We start from the raw sequence: 25,480 nt of genomic DNA on the forward strand, positions 1-25,480 counted from the left end.
AAAATGGAGTGAGTGACATAACAATGGTGAGACCACACACGCATACATATGTATGCACATATACAATAGGGTGCATTTATTAAGCTGTAACTGTGTGCCGGGCACTGTGTTGAGTTTTACATAGATGATCTCACTTAAGCTTCACAGTATGTGAAATGAGGTGGGCATCATGATCCCATATTGTAGGCACGCTCTCTGGCCTTGACCCTTAAGCTGGGAGGGCGGGGTGAGCCCATCAGTGACCGCAGATGAGCCACCAGGCAGAGGTGGTCTGGGAAGGAGAAAGAGTGGCCAAGAGGGTACCTGCAAAATGCCTCCCTCCTGAGTGCTGAATTCCTGTCCTTTCTCTCTCTTTTCTGCTCCATCCCCTTTCCCTTTACTTAAAAGGTGAGAATAGTCAAGAGTTCAGCCCCACCTTTTCAGAACGGATCTTCATCGCTGGGTCAAAACAGTACAGGTAAGGAGGCCAGGTTGAGTGGGAGCTGACGCAGCGTCCTCCCCACCCCAGCTGCTTGCCCAGGCTGCTCCCCACTGACCCCTGGCTCCCTCCTTCAGCACCTGTGGTTCAGCTCTTGGAAGTCGCCCAGGCTTTCCTGGCTGAGCTGCTCTCCCGGCCAAATAAGCTTTTCAAAAGCTTTTCACAGCGTGTAGATGACTGCCTCTGGGTCACATCAGCTTGACATTTTATTTTTATTCTCCTCAGAGTCCTTGCTGCTCCTCCCCGTTTCCCATCAGTCGGGAGGGTGCTGGGAACAGGAGGCATTTTCCTGCTGGTGCGTGACCACGAGTGCAGGTCCGGAGAGGGCCTCTAACTTGGGGAGAAACCTGCTGTGTCTTTTCTCCTGTGAGACACAGCCGAGGAGGGATGAGGGCTTGGAAACAGGCAGGGACAGAGACTTACTGCTCCGTGGCCCTGTAGAAGGAGCCAAGTGAGACTCAGTCTGTTCCCAAGCTCCGCAGCCCCAGAGATGATTTTTGTCAACTGGAGGTTGAATCTGGAAGCTGTTTCCTCCTCCGCCACCAGGAACACTTCTTCGTCACTGTAATTTGGGAACTGCTAGTGATAAAAAGGTTGGGAAGGCTGCTGCCCTTGAACTAAGAAATGCTCAGTGTTCGGTCGAATTCCTTATGTCACCCCTGATGCCTTTTGGCCCAGGATAGGGGCTTCCTGGGGGTTTCTGATAAATCCACTTCTTTCAGCTGCCTGAAAAAAATCTGTAGGCCCCTAGCGACCCTCCCGGGCTGGGATGAGTCTGCCTTCTTGGTGAGGGGCAAAAGATGAGGCTATGAGAGGGTGGCTAAGCCAGGGTCTGCTCCACAGCTGTTTGGCAGCAGTCCTGTCAGAAATCCTGTTGCCACCAGGTCTTAATACGTGGCAGGGGTAAGAGCTGAGTTAGTCTGCCATGGTGCTGAGCTGTGGGCTATCAGAGGAGGGCGGGCTCCCCTGCTCCCGGGCCCCAGTCCAGGCAACTCCTCACGCGTCTCCGGCAGCCAGGTGTGCCCTGGAACCAGAGGAGGTGGAGGTCACCAACCTCAATTGCCCCTCCTTCCAGAGGCAACAGAAACCCACTCTTGTCAGTCAGAGCTGAGAATGCTGAGTGTGGGCTGTGGCCGTCAGAGCCACATGCCCCCTTCTGGGACCTCTGCCACCTTGGAGAGCAGTGAGAGAACTGTGTCCACCCACTCCCCCCCCCCCCCCCCACCGGAAGAGCAGTGTGAATCCCCTCACATTAGCAGTAACTACTGTTTATCAGAAGCTTGCTGGGGCCAGCACCCAGGTGGGCTTTTTAAATAAGCTATTTCATTTAACCCCCATCTCCACCCAACCTGACAGAAAATACTACACCCATTTTATCAATGAGGAGACCGATGGTCCTTGGGGCTTAGGAACTTTCGCACATTCACACAAGTACTGACTACTCTGGGGTTTGACCTCGAGTCTACATGACTCCATCTGCAGTTACCCAAGCTGGCCCATATTCTTGCCTCCTCATGCTCACAATGTGTTTCTGTGTCCTCTTTTTGACAGCCAGTCTGAGAGCCTTGATCAAATCCCCAACAATGTGGCCCACGCGACCGAGGGCAAAATGGCCCGTGTGTGCTGGAAGGGGAAGCGTCGCAGCAAAGCCCGGAAGAAACGCAAGAAGAAGAGCTCCAAGTCCCTGGCTCAGGCGGGAGTGGCCTTGGCCAAGCCCCTCCCTAGAACCCCCGAGCAGGAGAGCTGCACAGTCCCAGTGCAGGTGAGAGCCGTCACCCTACCCTGGGCCTCGGTCCCCGGCAGCACCTGGCTCACGGGCCTTCAGCATGGCGCCTGTGCCTTGGCCCCAGCCCTGGGTCCTAACACCTGTGTTTTCCCCCACAGGAGGACGAGTCTTCGCTAGGTGCCCCATATGTTAGAAGCGCCCCCCAGTTCACCAGGCCTCTGAAGGAGCCAGGCCTTGGCCAACTCTGGTTTAAGAAACTCGGGGAGGGCCTGCGGCCCGCACTGCCTCGACCTGAGCTCCACAAACTGATCAGCCCCCTGCAGTGTCTAAACCACGTGTGGAAACTCCACCACCCCCAGGACATAGGCCCCCTGCCCCAGCCCGCTCACCCCTTCCCCTATAGCAGACTGCCCCACCCCTTCCCGTTCCACCCTCTCCAGCCCTGGAAACCTCACCCCTTAGAGTCCTACTTCCTAGGCAAACTGGCCTGTGTAGACAGCCAGCAGCCCCTGCCTGGCCCTCACCTGGGCAGACTGGCCTGTGTAGACAGTCAGAAGCCCCTGCCTGGCCCACGCCTAAAGCCCAGCTGCCCGTCTCATGGCACGAGTGAGAAGTTTTCTGTGGAGGAATACCTGGTGCATGCTCTGCAAGGCAGCGTGAGCTCAGGCCAGGCCCGCAGCCTGGCCAGCCTGGCCAAGACCTGGTCAGTAGGGGGCTCCAGGCCCCAGGAGCCCAGCCCCGAAACTGAGGACAGCGAGGGGGTGCTGCTTATTGAGGTGAGTAATCCTCAAACATACGTACGTATACCACCACTTCCACCTCCACCTCCACCTCCAGGGCTGAGAACAGCAGCTGGGAGTCAGGGTGGGACCTTGATGGGAGAAGAGGCATCACTGCCTGACCTGCTTTCAAGTCCCACCCTCTGGGGGGACGGTTTTCTCTCGTTCTCAGAGTCACTCACTCATGTGATAACAAATCAGTTGGCAGAGTGCTCAGCATTGATGGAAAGCAGTAGTCTCCCGGTCCGTTTCCAGCTCCTTTTTCAGTCTTATCAGCTATTCCTGTTCTTAGTTCTTCTGGTTGGCTGCCCCATCATTGCTGCATTGTGTGTGTGCACTGTAGGAATAACACATATGCTGAGAAACAGGGACAAGCCGGTGTCAAGAGCAGGGGCTACCTCTTGACCCCCAGGGTGAACAATGAGGATTTTGTCTGTCTTTGCTACCCTTCTTTCCTTCCCTTCTTCCTCTAGTTCTCTTACTGGATAACTTTGTAACCTTACATGATTTTCCCAAACTTAGATTTCTCAGTTTTATTCCATCCATCTTTGACATTATTCCTGTCCCCTGCCCCTTCACTGTCCTTCTCTTTCTTCTGCCTTTAGCTCGTATTTTTTCATTGTCAGGGTTGTGGACAATTTCATTTCTGTCCCACAACCACAAGTCTGGGGAGGAGGTTCTTTCATCACAAGGATCAGCTTGCCTCAGGCAGCCAGTGAAGCTCTCCTTTGCCTTCGCCTGATTCCTGTAACCCTCTCTCTGGTCCTGCCCACACCCCCAAGCCCTGCCTCAGACCCAGTAGTGTCTTTGGTTGTGAGGGCTCAGCCCAGCAACCTGGAAGGGCCCTTGCTTGAGAGCCTTCCTCACTGTATCCCTTCGTCCCTCCACTGCCCTGGCCATTGAAACTGGCCTCTCTCTCCTGCCAACCCCAGAAACTCAAGCCAGTGGATTATGAATACCGAGAGGAGGTCCACTGGGCCACGCGCCAGCCCTGCCTGGGCAGAGGCTCCTTCGGAGAGGTACACAGGATGGAGGACAAGCAGACGGGCTTCCAGTGTGCCGTCAAAAAGGTATGCCGGGGCTCCGGGGCTGGAGGGGGTGTTGGGCAGAGGCCTGTCTCGTGCCCTCTGCTTTCTTTCAAGAACAGTCTCAGAGCAGCCGTGGGTCTGACTTGTTAACAGAGCCTGGCTATCCTGGTTGCCTGGGTCAGCTGGAGCTGGAAGGGAACGGTCTCCGTCACTTCCCCGCCTGCACCTGGTGCGTGTGTACGTGACAGGGAGTGTGAGAGTGTGCACGCAGCCTGGGCCGCTCCTGATGCCAGGCCCCTAGGGCAAGTTGAAACCTGGAAGATGGTTGGATTGTCACGAAATTCTTTGAGCTGAAACCCCTGCACCACTAGTGGGCCAGAAGGTAACAGCAAGGGCGTAGCCTCCACCTGACAGGTTCCCCCGAAAGAGGCTGTGTACCTTAGGAATCACATCTAGTTTGTCGAGTTCGAGCTCTGCCTCTGGTCCCCCGGATGTAGTAGGTCCTGCAAGATGGACATTATGAGGAAATGAGACTTAGCAAGAGCCCTCGGCTTGTCCAACTCTAGAGTTTGGCTTTGGACCACTCTTCAGGAAGGGGTAGGAGAGGAAGACTTGCGCTCCTAGGACTTTGATTAGAGGCAGAGGCCTGAGTCACCTCTCCCACTCCCTCATCTCACTCACGGTAGGACTGGAGACCAGAGAAGATCTGCGCCTTTCCCAAAGCCACACAGCTGGGCCTGGAACTGCTGCCTCCTTCTGTCACATCACACCAGCTGGGCCCAGCAGCAGCAGATCCATAGTCCTTGAGGGTGTCAGCCCTGCTCCACTCCAGATACTGTTTCTCTTACTTCTGACTCTCAGCTCACCTTGACTGGAAACCACCTTGTCCCTGGCCCAAACTCAGCCTGAGAATAGCACCCAGGATGTCCTAAGGCAAAAATCAGAAACATTTCTTTGAGCCATCTCCTTGGCCCATGGGCAAGGTGAAATAAGCTAACTCAAAGATGGATCTTGTTTTCCAGTGGCTTTTGTCGAGGACACTCTGATCCCCAAAAGGATAGGGACCAAATAGCCAGGCCAGGCAAGCCTATCCCACTTGGGCCCCATGCAGAGTGGACACTGCTGTTGCCACTGTCATGGGTACCTGTGGCTTTAAGGGGTGACAAGACAAATTGTGATGTGAATAAACCTGGCTTCCCTGGCTTGTACATGGCCAGGTGCTTGAGTTCTAGAGTTTGGGCCTCAGGATGATGGGATGAGAGAGGGGACTATCCGTAGGTATTACCCGAAACTTCAGACATACTATGTCAGATAAGCAAGCTCCACCTGCCCACCCCCACTGGCCAGAACACGTGCTGAGTCCTTGCCAGCATGGGTCATCATCTTCCACTAAGATGCCAAGGCCACGTGCCTGACCTCAGCAGCAATCCCCTCCCCGGCCACCGGAGAAGGCTCAGCTGTCCCTCCTGAGAGGCGGGTGGGAGGGGGGCGAGAGCGTGAAGTGTCCTGGAGATGAATGCCCATGCTGAGAGCTTAGTCACTGGGCTCCTCAGCTGTTCCCCTGCTGAGGTTCTCAGAGTCCTGGGCAACAAGGTAAACAACCCTAATATAGTAGAAGAGGACAGACGCTCCATTTCTCACCTCCCCAAGGCAGTCGGACAAGCTCCAAGCTCCAAGCTCCAAGCACTGCCAGCCCCTCTCAGAATTCTGCCTCCCCTCCTCCAGGAGCTCAGCACTCTCACAGCTGCCTTTAGTTGGGCAGGCTACCTCTCCTTTCTCTCGAGGGCTGAGGGTAGGGAAGGCAGTGCTGTCCTTTAGCATTTTCAGCTGGAAGATCTGATAAACAGTTCCCTGGTAAGGGGGTAAGGGTCAGGGTGGGGGCCAGGGGTCAGAGTTCAAGCTGCACATAGGGTCAGAGCAAGTCTGTGCACCCTCTATGCTCCCTGAAGATCCAGAACATGTAGTACCATATGGTAACATCAGCACTGCCTTGGTCCTCCTTCTGGAATATCCATGGCCCCAAGTCAGATGCTGATTGGTCCCGAGTCTTGAGTTTAATGTAGGGTTTTCCGTTTTTGTTTTTTAAGGTTTCAATTGATCTTTTTAATTACAAATAAATAGAGGCTCATTATAAAAGAATGATACCCCAAAAAGCAAAAGTCTCCCTGTTCCCCAATCCCCTTCTGAGGTAACTACCCTTTGACATAAATCTTTTTAGACTAGTTTTGCATATATAAACATGTAGTTGTTCTTTTATTAAAATGAGTTATACTCTAGAGATTCTTCTGTACCATGTTTTTTTCATGTAACAGTATATCATAGATTTCTTTTTTGGTACATATCCATTTCTCTAGTACTTTTAACAGCCAATGTATAAGTTTTTATCCTAGTCAGTGGATGAATTCATAAGATCCTTGAACTCCTGGAACTCTTTTCTAAAGTGTGTGTGTGTTTATTCTAAAGTGTGGCATGTATGGAGATTTATTAGATTTTAAAGGGGCCTGTGGCCTAGTGAGGGTTAAGAACTGTTCGTTTGAGAACATCTGGCTCAAGCATGGAGTCCTGGGAGCCTCCTTTTACTCATCCCTGATCTGGGATAGTTTGGCCTTGGCCACGTCAAGCCAGCTGTTACCAAGCTCTGCTCTGTGCCAGATGCTGTGCCAGGGACTGGAGACAGAGGTGTGGAATCCACACGCCTGACCCGAAGGAGCTCAGGTTGTAATGGGAGATGGTATAAAGGTGGTAGAAGCAGCCATCAGCCAGGGACATGGGTGAGGTCAGCCAGGACGAGAAGAGAAGGAAATCAGAACAAGGACTGTGAGGAGAATGATGTGTGCTGGCAGTTAAGCAAAGGGAAGTGGCTTGTGGATTTGGCAGTTAGGGGATCGCTGAGCATGCTCCCCACTGGGTATGCACGCTCCTGAGTATGAGCACAGATGTTCGAGCTCGCACACCTGGAAAGGCCTTCCGTGAGCCAGGGTAGCTGGCAGCTCTAGAGTCAGGCTTCTTCCACCAAAATTCCAGCTCTGATATTTATACCTGGTGACCTTGAGCAGGTTACTCATTCAATCTTCAGCTTCCTTGTCTGTAAAATGAGATATCACCTGATGGGCTGTTGTTAAGAGGTAACAACTAATACTTGTAAGTGCTTAGCATGGTGCCCAGCGTGTGTTAAGTTGGCATTCAATATTAGTTGTCATTATCAGCCTCATCAGAGTCCAGCCCTCACTTTACAGATAAGGACACTGAAGTCCAGAGAGGAGAGGTGGGCCAAACGGGCAGCTGGCCTGGACCAGTAAGCCGTCCTTTCTCCCACCCAGCTCCCTCGGGTCTACCCTTTCCACTTGCTCTCCCTGGAGCTAGCCCAGACTCCTAACGCATCTTGTGTTTTGAAGTGTCCCTTCTGACTGCCTTTGGTCTGGGCGGTTAGGAATGTTTTTAACATTGCTGGGACACTCTAGAGGACTTACGGTTTTTTTAAAAGTCGAGGCAGATGCTCCCAAACTTTCTTGATTCACAGCCCTGAATGTCTCAGTCATTTTTTCATGGTGCTCCAGGCCAAAACAAGTACTTAACAGTTCCATTTATTAAATCATTAGGTCAAATAATAAGTCTTTATCTTAACAACCTACTAGCCATTTGAATGACAATACATATAAATTGAAAAATACATGTTTTTTGTTCTAAAACAACCATAATTACTAATGGGATGTATGTCTTGTTGGGCACACCCAACTTCTCAAGCTCTGAAATCAGTGGACGCCATCACCTTCATTTCCTGCTCCACATTATCCCCGAAGTACCTTTTTGTCACAGCAACCTCCAAAAACCTAGCTTCACAGAAATATGTCATCAAAATAATGCAGTACGATCATAGAAACCGAGCTGTCTTGAGCTAGTAGTTTGCATGATGTCCGCAGATGTTGATCATCGCTGTTTGCCTCAAATGTAAAATACCCGTAGTGCCCTTGAGTTCTCTGTGGTGCCCTGGGTGCTTCACCTCATGGTTTGGGAGCAGTAGGATTAAAAACATTTGCTAATACAAGTCCTGTTGGTGAATTAGTTCCAACTCAGGTTCAGAGCTGGAAACACTGACAGGGAGTCAAAGTCCATGCGAGTTGATTACCAAACCAGGTATTCTGCAAGTAATCAGAAAGAGACATTTTCCACTGATAGGCAAAAGTCCAAAAGCCGTACAACGTCAGAGCTTTTGTTTGCCAAGTCAGCAGGTCTCCAGAGAAAACTGCCAGGCGCTGACTTGAGTTGTTCTTGGCTAGTTTTGTACCACTCGCGCCCTCTGGTGGTATTTCTCAGGGCTAACATGAGAATCCGCTGCTGCCAGAAAGGAGGTTGAGTCTCTATTAGGGAATCTAACCATATTTGAGCTGGAGGGAGGAGGTGGGGAGCTAGCACTTCCTGAGCACCCACTGGTTTCCAGGCCCGGTGATGGTTATCATCCCTCCAAATCCTCACTCTCCCCAGGAGCAGATGTCACTGTCCCCATTGTTTGCACATGGAAACACATAGCTTAGGGGAAGTGATCTACCTTTGGAAATGGCTGAGCCAGGTCTCAGCCCAGGATGTTTGCATCCAAGGCCTACTTCTTCTTGCCATGCCATGCTGGTCCCTGCAGAAAAGAGTGGGTGGTCCCTGGCCCACCAGTCCACTGTGGGACAGGCCTTGGCCAAACCTCTCCCTATAGGATCTCCGCTGCCCAGATCCTGGGGAAACAGCTGCAAACAAAATAAACAAGCACTGCTCTATCCACATGGACATGTTAATCCTCAGGGCAAAAGGCAAATAATTATGAGCCAATGAAGGATGAGGAGGAGCCAGAGGCACTGACAGAGCCAGAATCTTGGCCGCATCAGCTCTGGTGACAGAAACGCAGCATCTGAAGTGTAGGTGTGGATGTTAATAAACAAAAGGTCCTATGACCTAGAAATTATCCAGATATCTGGGCTAGGGAAAAGAAAGTTCTGTGTTCAGCAGATTTGAGGATAGGCAGCATGCAAGGGGCCTGAATAAGGATTGTAGTTTTTGTGTGACTTTAAGTATTTTCGCAAACATCAGCAATGCAGAACTTTAATCCAGTATGAGGCGTTGACCCCGCCCCCCCAGGGTGCACAGTGTAGTCTGTGAGGGTCCAGGAGGCCCACCAGTGCCCTGCCTGGCCTCAGAATCATGACTGGGAGCATCAGCAGCCTCCGTTCAGGGGGTTCCAAGGGTTCTGACAGGATGCCAGGGAACCAGCCCTGGTCCCTCACCCTGACTCGCAGCCACCCCTGGGCCCTTCTAGGTGCGAGTCGAAGTGTTTCGGGCAGAGGAGTTGATGGCATGTGCAGGACTGACCTCACCCAGAATCGTCCCTCTGTATGGAGCAGTGAAGGAAGGTCCTTGGGTCAACATCTTCATGGAACTGCTAGAAGGTATGGAGCCAAATGCCACTCTTCCTCCCTCCACATTCAGAGCCCAGGGTTCCCCCGAGTCTTGCCAAGGTTGACCTCGGTCCCCAGTCAATCCACTTTTAATCTCTTGACTCTGTGACATGGTCAAGAAAGGCCTGCTTTCTACCATCTGCCCTTCGAAGGCCCTTGCCCTTGGCTCCCTTGGAGGCCTGGAAAAGCCCCATGTAAAGACTGGCCATTGATCTCCTAGGTGGCTCACTAGGCCAGCTCATAAAGCAGAAGGGCTGTCTCCCGGAGGACCGGGCCCTTTACTACCTGGGCCAGGCCCTGGAAGGGCTGGAATACCTCCATACCCGAAGGATTCTGCATGGGGACGTCAAAGGTAAGGCTCCGAGCCCCCGTGTTCCTGGTCTCCATTGGGCTCCTCCCTCACCCCATCCTGCCTGATCTTCTGGGCCTGCGTCAGGCTGACAGGGCTGTACCAGTAAGAAGGGGAAGTGTGTTCTCCCAACCCTCAGCCTGGCTCCATAGTTTCCAGTGGGTGGTGCCCAGGGAACAGCAGATCGAGCTCCTACCCACTGGTGACCCCGGCGGGGCCAGAGGCACAGAGCTGAGTGGCAGCAGCGTCCCCAGGAGTAAACTCTGCTGCCGTGCCCTCACCCTCAGAGATCCTGCCTGCTACCTGCCTCTAGCCTCACCTGACACCTTCCTCTCTCCCTCCCTCCATGACTAGTGAAACTAATCAGAAGCAGCAGCTGCCGTGTAGGGTCAGCCAGAAAATTGCCTCGCTGGAGGTCCAGATTGGGCCAGGGCACTTTGTGACTCACCTGTTCCTCTTCTTCCCTGGGGTGGCCTGGCAGCTGATAATGTCCTCCTGTCCAGCGATGGGAGCCGTGCAGCCCTATGTGACTTTGGCCATGCTGTGTGCCTTCAACCTGATGGCCTGGGGAAGTCTTTGCTCACAGGTGAGTCCGTCCCCTCTCCGCCTCCCCACAATGATAACAGCCAGTAGCCTTTACCAGGCATTCCGCAGATGCCTTCTCCTGTACTTTCCTTAATGGCATCAGAGACGGAGCACTTTATGTCCACCAAGACACCACTCTGGGTTCTCCTGAGGCCTTTATTGTTAAGCTTTAATGCAGTAATGCACTCAGATGCTCATTTCTGATGTTCCCATTACACAGAGGAGGGAACAGAAAGGCTGAGTGCCTCGCCCTAGGTCCCAGGTCTTCTACCTCAGAGCTCCCCCCACCCCAGCTCCACCCATCTTGTCCAGCGTTTTTTAGGGAGCTGTGCTCCCAGCCTGTGACCTCAGCCCTCTTGCACCTCTGAGAGTAGTTTCTGGAAGTATAGTGGGAAGGCTGACCAAGGGGCCTGGGCTCTGCAGCTGGAGAAATGCCTGGTTTTAACCTATATTTTTCTGATTATCAAAGTAATCCGTGCCCACTGTAGAACAGTTGGCAACTATAATGTTAAGTGGTTCAGAAGGGGAGGAAAAAAAGAATTCTTAACCTTTCCTCTTGCCCAGAGAGATAATCATGAATATTTTAGATAATTCTCTTCACGTCTTTTTTTTTTCTGTACATAGTTAAGGCCATTATAACACAATTTTGTGCCCTGCTTTTTTATTTATACCATTAGCATAAAATGATTTCATTTTGACCAAAGGAAAAAAATCTTTTAGAAGTGATTCTTTGTTGCTAAAGGACTATTGGTAATTCTGAAGGTGTAAGTTGAACATAGACACCTGTCCTTCACTTTAAAATAACTATAGTGTTTTCTTCTTATTACAAAAATATCTTTTCTAATATCTTTTGCAGAAAGTAGAGCTAAGCAGAAAGTATTTTTTTCCGGTGATTTGTATTTTTTTCTGCAAAAAAATATAAAACACCGGAAAAAAATACTGTTGACATCTGGTATCAATCCTTTTGTATGCATAAAAGACCTTTTCCCTTTTTTTATTTTTTCTTTTTAACTTACTAAAATTTCAGGAAAATACCATTAATTAGTCTTCTGCAACCTAATTTTCCATGTCCAGACCCCTCCTTCCTTTTAGAAAGCACTTTAAGGGTCTGGTCCAGAGCCCATGTTTTGGATGATAGATTCTTTGTACAGTCCCCAGCAGAATCCCCGACTTGGCTCATCCCTAGCAAGTTTGATTTGGAGGCTTTATCTCTACTTAAAGGACTTTGAGACAAATTCAGGGTGTCTCAGGGATTGACTGGGGTGGTCCCTGCCAAGGCTGTCACCCATCAAGAATTCACAGTTGCCTTTTCTGCCTCACTTCACCTTCTCAGGGGACTACATCCCAGGCACAGAGACCCACATGGCGCCAGAGGTGGTGATGGGCAAGCCCTGTGATGCCAAGGTGGACATCTGGAGCAGCTGCTGCATGATGTTGCACATGCTCAACGGCTGCCACCCCTGGACCCAGTACTTCCGAGGGCCGCTCTGCCTCAAGGTCAGTGCCGGCCGGCACCAGCAAAGCCAGCAAGACTACGGGGCCCCCAAGTTTGGTGCTCTTCAGTGGGGGATGGGAACAGGGCGTAGGGAAAGGCCTCTTCATAAATGTGGGATGCTGACTAAAATACTACCCCCCAGATTTGAGGGTCCCGGGGGAGATTGTCGGTGAGGACTCTCCTTGAGTTCATGGTTCAGGGCTCTCTTGCATCCACCCCCCGGACCCCCTTCTTTGCCCACCTCCTGACAGGCTGGACCTGGAAGTCATGCATGCCTCACTGCCTTGCTCTGCTCTGTCCTGCCTGGCCCCTTTTTCCCTTTTCTTGGAAAAATCCCAGCCCCTACTCTAGACCAGGCCGCTTCAGTCCTTGTGGCCCACCACAGCACAGCAGGGCGGGGAGGGTGGGGAGGAGCAAGAACAGAAAACTGGGGGCAGGGAAGTGATGGGGAGGCAGACCTCACATGTTGCCTTTTGACCCCCAGATTGCCAGCGAGCCTCCGCCTGTGAGGGAGATCCCACCCTCCTGTGCCCCCCTCACAGCCCAGGCCATCCAGGAGGGCCTCAGGAAAGAGCCTGACCACCGAGCGTCAGCCGTAGAGCTGGGGGGGAAGGTCAGCCTGGCACTACAGCATGGTAAGAGCCCCGTGCTGGCCACAGGGGGCAAGAGAGTCATGTGGTGGTCATCAGCAAGGTACTCCACCTCTCAGAGCCTTGGTTTCCCCATGTAGAGCATGGACATGACACCAACCTCAGGCTTGTTAGGAAGACTGAGGTCACGTGAGTCCAAGTGCTTGGTACTGTGCCTTGATGCAGGGGCAGTGCTCAGGAGCTGGGGGAAAGGGGTTACAACATAGAAAGGGGAGCTAGAACTCATCAGTAATCAGAGTGTGAAATAAAGCCAGGTATCACTCTCCAGCCATTTGTGTGGGGACAGTCAGAAAGTTGGGAGTGCCAGGTGTTGGTGGGGCTGTAGCCCTTAGGCTCTGCTGGAGGGCACCTGGCAGCACTTGGGCAAACGTCCATAGACCTGGGACCCAGCACCCCACTCCAGGGCTTACCGCCAAAGAAACTCTCCCCAGACCCATAAGAGGACATGCCTGGGGACACACACTGCAGTGTCATTTGTGGGATGGGAGTTGAGTGCAGTCGAGTGTGCCCCCGTGGGAGCGCGAAGAGGCCAAAGGTGGGGATGGGGTGGGAGTGGTTGGGGGATGCCTCACACAGCACCCATAGTAGTTATTAAAGCAACTCGATGTTCACAGAGAAACCTGGCTGGATCTGAAAACCGTAGTGCTGGGTGATAAGAGGACCAGCAGAGCAAAGCCTAGAACACTCTGCCTTTTTTATAAATTAAAAATTGATAAATAAAAGCAATACACACTTTGCAAGAAAGCAGTCTAACCCAAAGTGACACATCAAACATAATAGAATGTCAGCTGGAGTTGGGGGCGGTGTTGGGGGCGGCAGGGGAAAGGCAGCAGTTATGGGAATGAAAAGGGAATAAGTAAAAAAGGAGAGAGACCTTGCAAAGCCCTCCACCCCAACCACAGATGGTAGTTATAAGGGCTCCGGGGCTGAACTGACCCCACTCCAGAGAAATGCTGCCTTCAGGAAGCACTGATTGTTGGGAAGGGAGGGGTAAGAGAGACGCAGGGCCAGCAGGGCCCATTTACCTGGAACTCCGTGTTGGCATTCCCCCAGAGCTATTTTTAAATCTTCTCTTTACTATTAATATTAACAAAGTCCTTCTCTGGAGCCAATTCTGTGATTTTTAAATTTGCAATTGTTACCTAGGAGGAAAAGGGAATGAAAGAAATACTGTTCTGTTCCCACTGTAGGGGACCATCTTACAGAAGAGGCCTCCTCTGGAGACCACACACCACCCTCCTGAATTGTGTCCTGGTGGGGCAAGGGTCCTCCCTCACTGCCTGCTTCTGGGCCGGCTCTGCTCAGGAGAGGCCACCTCGTGTGGCCTAGGGACCCTGCTGGCCCATTTCCACCTTACCACGTGTGCTCTCTGTTTTGTAGTGGGAGGTCTGAGGAGCCCTTGGAGGGGAGAATATAAAGAACCAAGACATCCACCGCCACTCCAAGCCCATCCACCTCCAAGCCCAGCCCACTCTCACCAGACCCTCCGTGCCCCGCCAAGGGTGCTCTCGCCAGGGGCCCCGCGACCCCAGCCAGCTGAGGACACAACAGGCGGGGCCCCTAAGCTCCAACCTCCTCCACCCCCGGAACCCCCAGAGCGGAACAAGTCTCCAAGCCTGCACTGGGGCAAGGGGGAGTCTGGGATGTGGGAGCCACTGCCTCTGTCCTCCCTGGATCCAGCCCCCACCAAAAACCCCAGCTCACCAGAGCGGAAGGCAACCTTCCCGGAGCAGGAGCTGCAACAGCTGGAAATAGGTATGGGTGGCTGCAGCCTCTGGCTCCCTTGGCACGGGCTGGGGCTTCCTCCTCTTTACAGCCAGCATGTGTTTTCTTCCAGCCCCTTCCCCGGGGTCAGCTCTGGCAGTCTGGGCAGAAAAACGCGGACAGCACAGCCAGTCCCCTCCCAGTCTTTCACAGCCGTCTTCTGCCTTTTCTACAGAATTATTTCTGAACAGCCTCTCCCAGCCATTTTCTCTGGAGGAGCAGGAGCAAATTCTCTCGTGCCTCAGCATTGACAGTCTCTCCTTGTCGGATGACAGTGAGAAGGTGAGCCAGCATGGACCGGGAGCCAGGGCACAGAGCATAGGGCTTTGGGTGCAGCCAGGGAAGGGGCCCTGTGCAAGTAGAGGGTACGAGGCAGGTAACGGGGTCACCCCTTCCTCCTGGAAGGGGTCCTCCCCGGGCCAGGGGTCCTGGTTTCTCAGAATGAGATTGTCCATCTCCAACACCCTGGGAATTCAGGAACAGTCTGGCTACTAGGATAGCAGGGAAAAAGGCTTGGCTTTGGTCTCCATAGAACTACGCTTCACCCTCCTCCAGCCCAGGGGCTCCTCATGAACTCAGCCCCCAGCTGAGCCCCAAAAGCACCCAGGAGAGCCATGCTCCAGCCTAGGACATGGGGGCTTCCTTGCCCAGGGGAGGGCCCAGAGTCCCTTGGCCCCAAATAGACCAAGGCCAGAGATGGTTCCCTGAGCCCGCGGCCTGAGTCTGTGCCATCCTTGTCACTTCAGAACCCATCCAAGGCCTCTCAGAGCTCGCGGGACACCCTGAGTTCCGGCGTGCACTCGTGGGGCAGCCAGGCGGAGGCTCGCAGCTCCAGCTGGAACATGGTGCTGGCCCGGGGGCGGCCCACCGACACGCCGAGCTATTTCAATGGTACAGTCACCTGATCTGCCTGGGACTGGGGAGTCTGAGAGATTTATGTCCCCCTTCCCCAGCACAGGGTGGGGAAGGGAGAAGAAGGCACCTGGTGTCCAGAACTTGAGGTACCTGGGCAGGATGTCAGTTTAGAGCCAAGGCCCTGATTGCCCAGAGTCTTTCCTGGTGGGTCAGTGGAGGACCATTGACCCTCGTGGGCGGTTGATGGAGTCCCAGAAGGCGTCTAACTTGGGGCGTAGAGCAGCAGTCTCTTCTGGCCTGGAATCAAAAAACTGAGCAGTTAACTTCCTTCTGACAGGAAGAGGAAGAACAAGACCCCATGAACATTTTAATCAAGAACTCAGCAACAGATTGCTGGGATCCTCCTCTAGGGTATGAAGTCAGAAGATGAGAAAGACAGCATATGTAGGACTTCCTTGTTTTCAAGTGCAGCTGCATAGGTCATGTGATTTTGACAGAACAAGGGTTGCATCAGCTCACAGTTCCCTGGCCCTTCCCAGGGCCAGTGTGACTTATGGCATCAAGCCACCATGCCTGGCCAGAGGCCACTCCAACTCAAGGAACATTACAATCTAAGTGGCCCACAATCTAATTTAAGAATCTTTGTTTCCAGTTCCTTTCTGCCTTGTGTGCGAGTAGGAATACTACTTCCCCATAGGACCCAACCTTAGCTCTTTGCACTGTGCAGGCCAAATTCCCGGTGTTGATGGAAAATGGCTGGAAGAGCTAGCAGGTATATGCCGTTATGGCCATTGCAACCTAAATGTCTTCTCTGTGGCTTCCTCACAACCACCCTGCTTCCCTCTATGTAGGGCGCCTTAGGGAGCTAGCAGCCACTCTCCTGATGGCCCACTTGCCTGCCTTCTAGGTGTGAAAGTCCAAATACAGTCACTCAATGGCGAACACCTGCACATCCGGGAGTTCCACCGGGTCAAGGTGGGAGACATCGCAACTGGCATCAGTAGCCAGGTAAGGGGGCGGGTACACACTTAGTGGTAGAGTCCCAGAGTCCAGCACACCTAGCACAGCCCTCCAGGTAAAAGACTTTTGAAAAAGTACCACAGGGAATAGTTGGCCCCGGATGTCCCCCAGGACCCAAGGGCAAGACTGGCAGTTTTGGGTCGATCAGAGGGTCCTCAGGACCACACTTTGGGCACATGTGGTTCTCTGCATCCTCCAGAATGGAAGATGGATAATGCCCTCAGGGCTGCCTGCTGGGCTGGAGGGAGGTATCTCTTAGCGCAGCAGGAGACCACCAGCTCTAGATTCCTAGGAAGCTTCAGTGCCCCTTGCCACTCTCAGGCCCACTGGTTTGCTCTGCCCCCAGATCCCAGCTGCAGCCTTCAGCTTGGTGACCAAGGACGGGCAGCCCGTGCGCTATGACATGGAGGTGCCAGACTCGGGCATTGACCTGCAATGCACCCTGGCCCCTGACGGCAGCTTCGCCTGGAGCTGGAGGGTCAAGCATGGCCAGCTGGAGAACAGGCCCTAACCAGCCTCCCACCACCGGCTCCACTCAGCCAGAAACAGCCTTCCTTCTTGGTGCTCAGTGCTGCCCCTGAGACAGTGGCTCAGCAGTGGGACCAGGGACTGGCAGCAGTAAGGTGGGGACTAGCAAAACACCTCCCACGATCTCCCACCTGTGTCCTGCCTGCCCCCACATGAGGAAGAAGGCAGGAGGCCTCTTCCCACGGGGAACAAAGAGGATCTTCTCTGCATTGGTCCTAACAAGCTGGCCTGACCCGTTAGGATCAGTGACCACTTGCTGGCAGTCAGGGGAGAGCGACTTCCAGCCCAGGTCAGGGAGGGGTGAGCAAGCCCCTCCCTCAGTCTCCAGGTAGATGTAAGGGTGTGGCATGTCTAACGACTCACACCCGGGCCCAGTACACGCCCAGGGCAGCAGGTGTGCCTGCCCTTGGCTTAATGCGGGGCCCTCTCACCCCCTCGCCCGGCCTTGCCTGGCCAGCAAACCCCTTTTTAGCTCTAGGAACTTTTCAGACCAAGTCAGGGAGAGAGGAATGCCTGACACTGGGGGTCTCCCTAAGAGAGAACACCACCCTTCTCATGGTGTTTCAACACAGGCCCTGAGCTGAGCACAGCTTCAGCCAAGGACCAGAGAAGGCATTTCAATTAAACTGTTCTCAGCCCCTAAGCACTTGCCCCTTTGCTGCTGGCCACCAGTCTTACCCAGAGCAGCAGGCCCCGAGCCCCAACCACAGGCCCACCCACTGCCCCTACCTAGCTGGTACTCAGCTCCCTCATCCTAGAAGTGAAGGGTGACTTGAGACCTACATGACAGGAACAGTCTGAGGATGGGGCACAACAGACACAAAAGAAAGCCGTAGGCGCTGCCATTACCCAGGCTCTCACATCCTCACACCAGCTTCCTGAGACACGGCTCAGGCACCACACTCACTGACCCTGCCCCGCCCCTGGTCTCAGGGGCACCGCCAGCTGCACTTTGCACTCTGATGACCTCAAAGCACTTTCATGGCTGCCCTCCAGAAGGGCGGCCAGCGGTTCCGCATGAGCACAAGGCCAGGAGATGGGGTGAAGGGACCCAAATCTTGACCCTTCTCCATGCGTGTGACCCCTCAAACACCCTCCAGACTTCTGTAAGATGAGTTCCCCCCAACCCATCGCCCCAGCCAAGCCTCTTCTTTGTGGTAGGGCTGATCAGGACTCATGTAGCATTAATCAACTGTGAATCATTGTGGGGTGAGGGGTGTGTCCCCTGAGATTCCTCCTGGGGAGAAGCTTGTCCCCACATCTTGCCAAATTGGCCTCTCTCCAGCTATCCACATCAAGCCATACTGCTCCCCAGGGAGAGACCCCCGGCCCCCAGTACGTGAAGAACTGCAGCCTTGGTACTGCCAAGTTCAGGTTGTAGAGAACTCTTTGTAAGCAATAAAGTTTGGGGTGATGATAAAGGTGTTTAGGCCATGGCTGTCTCCACCCTCACCTGCCTGTTTGCTGCTTCCCTTTGCCTCCTTGGTGGGATCTTGTCAAGCCTGCCCCTGGTTTCAGGCAGAGACTGTTTTCAGCCCTTGTGTGGGGCTACTTTTCCCACCACTCCTCCCAGTGGGTGCTTCCAAATCCACCTGTAGGCTACCCATTCAGACCAGTTAGGCAAGATACCCCACCTGATGACAGAAGGGAATTCCCTGGCCAAACACTGCCAGGCTGAGGGGAGGAGGATAAAGACGCCAAGGCCTGGGCAGCAGGTTTTTGGAGATCCCTGAGCACCCAGAAGGGGCAGCAGCCTTGTGCCTGTGTGCCCAGGACAGGTGTAAAGGTCAGCCCAGCGGACCCAAGGCTTACAGGTCGCTGCCCTCCTCACTGCCCTGGGCCTGCTTCAGAGAGTAGAGCCGCCCGTCCTGTATCTCCGGAGAGGGGCTCTGGCTGCGGGGAGGGGTGGACTCACCTTCTACGGAGGACCTCCCCCAACCGCCAAGCCCACCCACGCCAGGAATCGGGAGCGCTGTTTCCTACCCGCGGGGTCGCGCAAGAAACGTCACAGAGGCGGCGACATCACAGGCGCCTGCGCCCCCGGCATCTCCACCGCCCCCCACGGACCCTCACCAAAGAGCGCACTGGAGGCGGAGGGGCAGCAGCCACCAGCCCGCTCCCCGCCTCCCCGACAGAGCCTCGGTCAGCATGGGGGTGACAGGTGGGAGCGGGCGGGCGCGCGGCGGGGCGGAGCCAAGCGCGGAGGGAGGGCGGGGGCGGGGCGGACTGGGATCCGCCCGGGGCCCTGCAGCTGCTCCCAAAGCCCCGGGAGCCTGAGAGAAAGGTCGACCCCAGCCAAAACCCCTCGCCGTCCCCGCGGGGACGAGGGGCGAGTGCTACCCTGACTACCACACCCACGGTCGGCCCTACGCGGCGCACAAGCGGGTGTGTGCACAGACACGTGCACACCGTGGGGTAAAGGCCGCAGACTCGGCGAGTTCTTGGCGGGCTTCTCTGTGCCCCGGAGACGACTCATGAATGATCCTAGACTGCAGAGAAACCCCAAAATCAAGTCAAGTTGTCCTTGGTTGATGGTTGGAGCTTTGCAGGAAAAAACAATCTGCGTTAACAAATCTTTGAGCGCCTCCTTTGTGCTTTGCCCTGTGTTCTGTACCAATGAGCAAAGATGTTTGCTCCGCAGGGCCCAGGACCTCCCAGGCTCAGATCCCTCCTCTCCCCGCCCCCAAATCGGGGCCTTCTTGGGGCCTTCTCTCCTAGGAGGAAGTGGGCCAGTATTCAAAATGTGCCAAGAACTGACAACCAGAGAGCAGCTTTTCCTGTCTCAAATCTGTAGGCCAAACTGATGCAGACACCTGAAATCACTCCTGCAACATTTATTGCCCCAACTCTGGGACTTCCTCTTGTGCTAGGCCTTAAGTCTGATGCGTTAACTAAAAGTTAAAATGTAACTTGGACAGCTAAGTGTGTCACAGAGATGACCACACTGGAGATTTGAGTTGGATTGTCAGGCATGAATAGGATTTTGCCAGGAGAGAGACTTTCTGGGTATTGGAAATACAATGTGCAAAGGCACTGAGGCACAAAAAGTCCTGCCACGCTCCAGGGTGCCTTGGGCTTGGGACAAGGGAGGGAGCTGGAGAGCAAGAGATGAAAAAAGAAGACAGAGGCAGACCATGCAGGATCTCTGAGGCCTCTATAAGAGTCTGGACGGGAGCAGAGGCAAGTGTGATGCAGCAGCTCACTCTGGGATCATTGAGAAGCCCAGGCTGGTGGACATGGCAGGGAGTGTGATTCAGCAGTCCAGTTAGAGGCCTAAAGAAATTTCAGAGCACAATGGTTAGCATCCTGGGGTTTGGAGTTAGTCTGATCCACGTTCAGCTCATGGCACTGCTCTTAAGAGCTGTGTGACCTTGTACAAGTTCCCTCATCTGTGAGAAGAGAGTCATGGCCACCTGTGCGTAGTAGTGGCTATGAGGATTGAATGTGTGCAAATCACTCAGCATGGAGTGTTGATGGGTGTAAGTCCTAAATTTGTGTTGACTTGGGTGTCGGAAGATGAGCGAGGCAGTGGGAGATGGAGAAAGGGATGTGCACAAGGTCAGCATTAGCAGTGGTGGGAACGTCAGAAGCTGGGGAAGTGAGGCGGGTCACAAGTGACCCAGGTTTCTAATTAGGGTGACAGGATGAAGGATGAATCAGGGAATGGGGAGAGGGGTTATCAAGAGACAAGAGATTGGAGAGAAAGACAGGTCAGACATGCAGAACCATGTTGGCTGTGCTAGAGTCTGGCCACCACGCTGTGACTTGAGGTCAGAAATGGAAAATAAACTGCAGGGTTTGGCGGAGTGAGAGAGCGAAGGAATTCATTTCTCTGCACAGACTTTTGCTGAGCATCCATCTTGTGCCAGACTCTGTGCAGAGGGTCAGAGATTCAAAATGAGCAGCCCACACACTCTGCCCACCTCTAATTGAGGGTCAGCCAGAAGTCACGCACTTAAGAGGTCTGCAGGGGCAGGATGGGAGCAACTGAAGGAGGAGTCCCTAGCCCAGTGACTCCAGGTAGATTCTGGAAGGTCTTCAGAAAGAGGTGAGCCCTGAGCATCATTACAATAGGAAACAGGAGAATTCCAGACAGGAGGATACATCTCAGGCTCTGATAAGGAATCTGTAGTGTTTTGGACAAGGTGAAGTTGAGGTCTCCTGAGGGAGAAGTGTATAATGAGTGACTGCAGTTTGAGTCTGGAGCTCAGAAGAAATGGGAATAAGAAATAGAGACTGGAGGGTCTCCTGTGGTCACAGCCACAGGCTTGAAAGTTCTAAGGGGTCAGGGACAGTGTATGTTCATCACAATATCCTCAGCCCCTAGCAGAGTGCCTAGACCAGGCTCAACATTTTCTTTTATCAAAGAAATGTATGTGGTTAAATAGTAATGAAGAGCTTATTCAGTGATGAGAAGCAAGAATCCCCTACACCGCACCCCTAGTCTCTCTCCTCTGTGCAGCCATTGTTGTTTCATTTAAACTTTTTCTGCCTAGTTACCTTATTATCTCTCTAGAAGTTCACAGGCTCTTTCTTAGTTTATCAGCTCCTGACAGTACCACCTTTCTGCTCTAATGGCACCACCTTCCCCTATCCTCCCAACATCAGTTGTTTTGAGATCTGCTGATACCTTTGTAAATTTAACATATTTTTATCTTCTTTAAAAAAAATAAACTTTAGACAGTATCTTTTAATACTATAAATAGTAAGATGAAATTTTTAGTGCCCTTACCCTTCCCTTCAGCTTTCCTCTCTGAAGGAAGTCTCCCAAAGACTAACCTGTATTTTTATTATTTAAATATCAAGGTTGGTAACATTTACATTTTCTCATCACCATAATTGTTTTCCAAATTTTGTCTATATATTGATTCTAAAAGTTGAAAGTTAATAAACAGGATTTACATTATTGTGACTACATAACTACTGTTCACTGCAGAACCCAGGTACCACAGTTACCTTTTCTTTCTCATGTAGCTTTTTGTTTTACCTGGAGTTTTTAGTTGCCTTTTCCTTGTACTCTTTGGTTTGATTATAATCTTCATTTTCTTCAACCTCTAACCACCATCCATTCTGTCTGGTTTTCTTTATTTCAAAGATGTACTTCCCAGGACCCTCCATCCTCTTACACCAATGTGTACTGGTTGTAGGCCTCTATACTGTTAACATCCTGGGACTTAACTGCTTTTCTAAGGTGGACACACTATTTTATTCCTGACTCTCTTATTTTACACCTTTATTTTACTTTAACACACCCTCAAAAAACTTCCTAAAAAAAAAAAAGAGGAGGTAAATTTTCTGAGTCTTTCCATGTCTGAAATGGTAGTTTGGCTGGATATAACATTCTAGGTTAAAAACAATTTTCCTCAGAATTTAAAAGGTAACCATTGTTACTAACTCTGCTGCTAGTATGATTCTCCTCCCCTCGTAGATGACTGATTTTTCTACTTTAGAAGCATTTAGGAATTCATTGTTCCTGGTGCAGTGAACTTTTACAGCAAGGATCTTTTGACATCTGTAGTGCTAGGCATTCAGTAAACTCTTTTAAGCCAATGATACCCTTCAGCTTAGGGAAATTTTGATTTCTCCTTTCTTCATGTTCTCTATTCTTTCTAGATCTCCCTTCTATACCCGAGAATTGGACTTCCTATTCATCCTTTTCTCTCACATTGTATTGATATTTTGATTCCATTTTCTGGGAAGATTCTCTGTGTTTTATTTTCCAATTCTGTTTGGCCGAAAAGCTCTTTCTCTTCTTGATTCTTTTTAAATAGTATCCTGTTCTTGTTTTTTTTTTGTTTGTTTGTTTGTTTGGATATAATATATATATTGTTCAGTATCTTCATCTCTGACTCTCTGAAGATGATTGGAGTTTTTCTTTAGGTTTCCTTCTGTTTCTCAAATTACCTCTGGAACTCTGGAGTCATCTTTTCTCTTGATCTGTTATTGCATGCTGGCAGTTTCCTCAAATGTCTGGTGATGTTTGGTTGTCCATGTTTAAGAATGAAATTGTAAAATGCTGATTGGGACCTGTGACTGCAGGACTCATTGCCTGGCAGATGTCATTTTAGGGTAACCAGAAAGAAATCAGACATATATCTGGCTAATTCAAGAAGACCAACAAAACTGATAAACTGAACAGGAAAAAAAGAAGCCAAAAATGACCAATATGAGGAATGAAAGAGATGACATCACTATAGACTCTACAGATATGAAAGAGGATAATAAGGGAATGTTATGAACAAAGTATGCCAATAAATTTGACAACTTAGGTGAAATGGACAAATTCCTAAAAAAAAAAAAAACTCGAAAGCTTACTCAAGAAGAAACATATTCTGGAGATGGATAGTGGTGATGGTTGCACACTAATGTGAAGGTACTAAAAAAGTTAAAATGGGCAATTTCATGTTATGTGTATTTTACAACAATAAAAAAGAAGAAATAGGCAGACTAAATAGCCCTGTATCTATTTTTTAAAGTTTGATTTATAATTAACAATCTCCCCACAAGGAAACTCCAGGCCCAGGTTCATAAGCTTCATCTGTGAATTCTACCAAATATAAGGAAAAATAATACGGATTTTAAACAAACTCTTTCAGAAAATTGAAGAGGGGATACTTCTTAACTCATTCTATGAGGCCAGCATTACTATAATATGACAACCTGACAGACATTATAAGAAAATAAAATTACACACCGATATACCTCATGAACATGTGTGTGAAAATTCTTTTTAAAAGCAAATCAGATTCAATAATGTATAGAAAAATAATACATTATGACCAAATGAGATTTATCCCAGGAATGCAAGATTGATTTAACATTTAAAAAATCAATTTATTTTACCATAAACAAAATATAAAAGAATTATTAGCAAAATAATATGTAACATTTATATGTTAACATATTATAATATATGCTATGTATAAGATACATAATACATTAGCAGAATATAAAAGAAAACCATATGATCATCTCAATAAATGCAGAAAAAGCATCAGAAAAAAACCAAGCATCCCTTCCTAATTAAAATCTAAGTAAACTAGAAACAGTATGGAAATTCCTCAACCTGCTAAGAGTCACCTAGGAGAAAAAATCCAACTAACATTATACTTAATGGTGAAATATTGAATGCAATCTCCCTAAGCTCAGGAACAAAGCAAGGATGTCTACCCTCAATTCTATTCAACACTGTACTAGAGATTATTCTCAGTGCAGTAAGGCAAGAAAAAGAAGAGACATCCAGATTGGGTTGAGTCACACACATTATTGTTTGTGTAGAAAACCCTATGGAATCTTTTAAAAAAGAAAAAGTTTCTAGAACTAATAAGATTTTAGAATGGTTGCAGGATATAAGATCAATACATTTCTATATAATAGCAACCTGCAATTGGAAATTAAAATTATTTCACATACTACAGAATGTCACTTGGATCCCTAATAGAACATTGCCAAGTTGGGAACAGAGGACCCAAGTTAAGTCAACCTCAGATTTTTGCTTCCAAACCCCTGCGCTGCAATGAGGTTCATACCGTAATAATTTCTTCTATCCGCATCCAGTTGCTGTGGATATGGGAGGGTTAAATTTCCCAGAGAAGCTTTGTAAAGCAAGCAAGGAAGACTGTGGCATCAGAAACCTGAGGAACAGCAGCAGTTGGGGCAGGTAGAGTTGGAGATGAAGAGAGACATGAGGAGGAAGCCGAGGGGTGGTCAAAGGAAGAATGGTGGTCAAGGACGTGACAGGTTCTGAAGAGACCACTGAGCTGGCCACTGGGAGCCTGTCCCTGTCCCTAGCCCAGCCAGCCAGCTGATCCCAGATCCCGCAGCCCAGGCTGAACATGGATGCACCCAAATGCCAGGGCCAGGACCGGCCATTCAAGGACCCTCCCCAGCCTCTACTTCTCTAGGAAGAGGCCACAGCACATTCTAATCCTTCTGATCTAATCCTGGGAGCAATTCTTCTCAGCTAGAGCCAAGGTTGTCACTTCCTGCCACACTGCAGGCTCATAGGAACCCAGCTTGCCCATTGCCATGATGGCCTCTCCATCAACCCCTATCCACTACTCTGGAGAACAGAGAATGGGACATCCTGGTGGTCCCCACCCCCAAAGGATGAAAATGAAACTTCTGCAGTAAAAGATACAAGCTTCTAGAAAAGGGACTGGAGTTGGGGGACCCCTCCCAAGGAGTTAGTCTCCTCTATGGAGGGTGATCGGAGTTCATAAATAATCAGATGGGTATCAGCATCGCCTTATATATCAAGCACCTGGGGTAAGAACCCTGGCCTGGAATTGGGGTCAGTGGCCCCAGGGTGTGATGGAGTGAGAAGCCAGGGAAAGAGAGAAGAGGTTTCAGGGTAGGAGAGGCCAGGATTAGGGTGAGCAGCAGATCTGAAGCCTGGACAGAGAGAGTGGTGAAAGAAGGCAGGAGAGCAGGAATGGAGGGAGGTGAAGAAGGTTCATCTGGGCATGATGGGGAACCCCACACAGTTGTGGGCTCCAGGGTAGGACAGCACGCAGGCAGGGGAACTAAGAGTTTCTTGAGTCAAACCTGCATTTAATTCCTGCCTTTCCGAATAATCAGCTGAGGGACCTTGGGCAAATGACTCTTCTCATTTTTTGTGTTGAATCAATGAGCTAAAGCATATAAAGTGCTCAGCATGATACCTGGGCTAGAAGCACTCAATCAAAGGAAGCAACTACTGCTAGTATCTGCCCTTATGGAGGACGGTGATGGATCAGGGAGAGTGGAGGGGAGCAAACGTGGAGGATAGGGCTGGTGACACTGG

At 51.0% G+C, this 25,480-nt stretch overlaps 1 protein-coding gene and 1 long non-coding RNA gene across 5 annotated transcripts in view; one reads left to right on the top strand and one right to left on the bottom strand.

The window, feature by feature from the left end:
• The window catches only part of MAP3K14 (mitogen-activated protein kinase kinase kinase 14), a 40,142-nt gene extending 22,026 nt beyond the window's left edge, over positions 1-18,116 (top strand). The window contains exons 3-16 of the mRNA XM_010959492.3: positions 388-457; positions 2,030-2,240; positions 2,363-2,980; positions 3,916-4,053; positions 9,311-9,440; positions 9,670-9,801; positions 10,280-10,384; positions 11,717-11,880; positions 12,363-12,513; positions 13,909-14,283; positions 14,468-14,574; positions 15,039-15,183; positions 16,055-16,155; positions 16,514-18,116. Of these exons, the coding sequence (XP_010957794.1) occupies positions 388-457; positions 2,030-2,240; positions 2,363-2,980; positions 3,916-4,053; positions 9,311-9,440; positions 9,670-9,801; positions 10,280-10,384; positions 11,717-11,880; positions 12,363-12,513; positions 13,909-14,283; positions 14,468-14,574; positions 15,039-15,183; positions 16,055-16,155; positions 16,514-16,678 (2,612 nt within the window). The 3' untranslated portion in view covers positions 16,679-18,116. The remainder of the gene's footprint in view (positions 1-387; positions 458-2,029; positions 2,241-2,362; positions 2,981-3,915; positions 4,054-9,310; positions 9,441-9,669; positions 9,802-10,279; positions 10,385-11,716; positions 11,881-12,362; positions 12,514-13,908; positions 14,284-14,467; positions 14,575-15,038; positions 15,184-16,054; positions 16,156-16,513) is intronic.
• Positions 7,583-18,891, bottom strand: LOC123618197 (uncharacterized). Of its 4 annotated transcripts, none has more exons than XR_012499578.1 (6): positions 18,769-18,891; positions 15,298-15,444; positions 14,233-14,393; positions 13,554-13,670; positions 8,558-8,744; positions 7,583-8,150 (listed from the first exon to the last, which is right to left on the bottom strand). It is a non-coding gene; the product is annotated as an uncharacterized LOC123618197 (long non-coding RNA). The 4 variants fall into 4 exon arrangements; XR_012499577.1 differs by having other exon boundaries at positions 14,233-14,642; XR_012499580.1 differs by having other exon boundaries at positions 14,233-14,642; positions 18,679-18,812.
• Between the last annotated feature and the right edge of the window lie 6,589 nt (positions 18,892-25,480).

Source organism: Camelus bactrianus, chromosome 16 (assembly GCF_048773025.1).
Source record: "Camelus bactrianus isolate YW-2024 breed Bactrian camel chromosome 16, ASM4877302v1, whole genome shotgun sequence".
Classification (NCBI taxonomy): Eukaryota; Metazoa; Chordata; class Mammalia; order Artiodactyla; family Camelidae; genus Camelus; species Camelus bactrianus.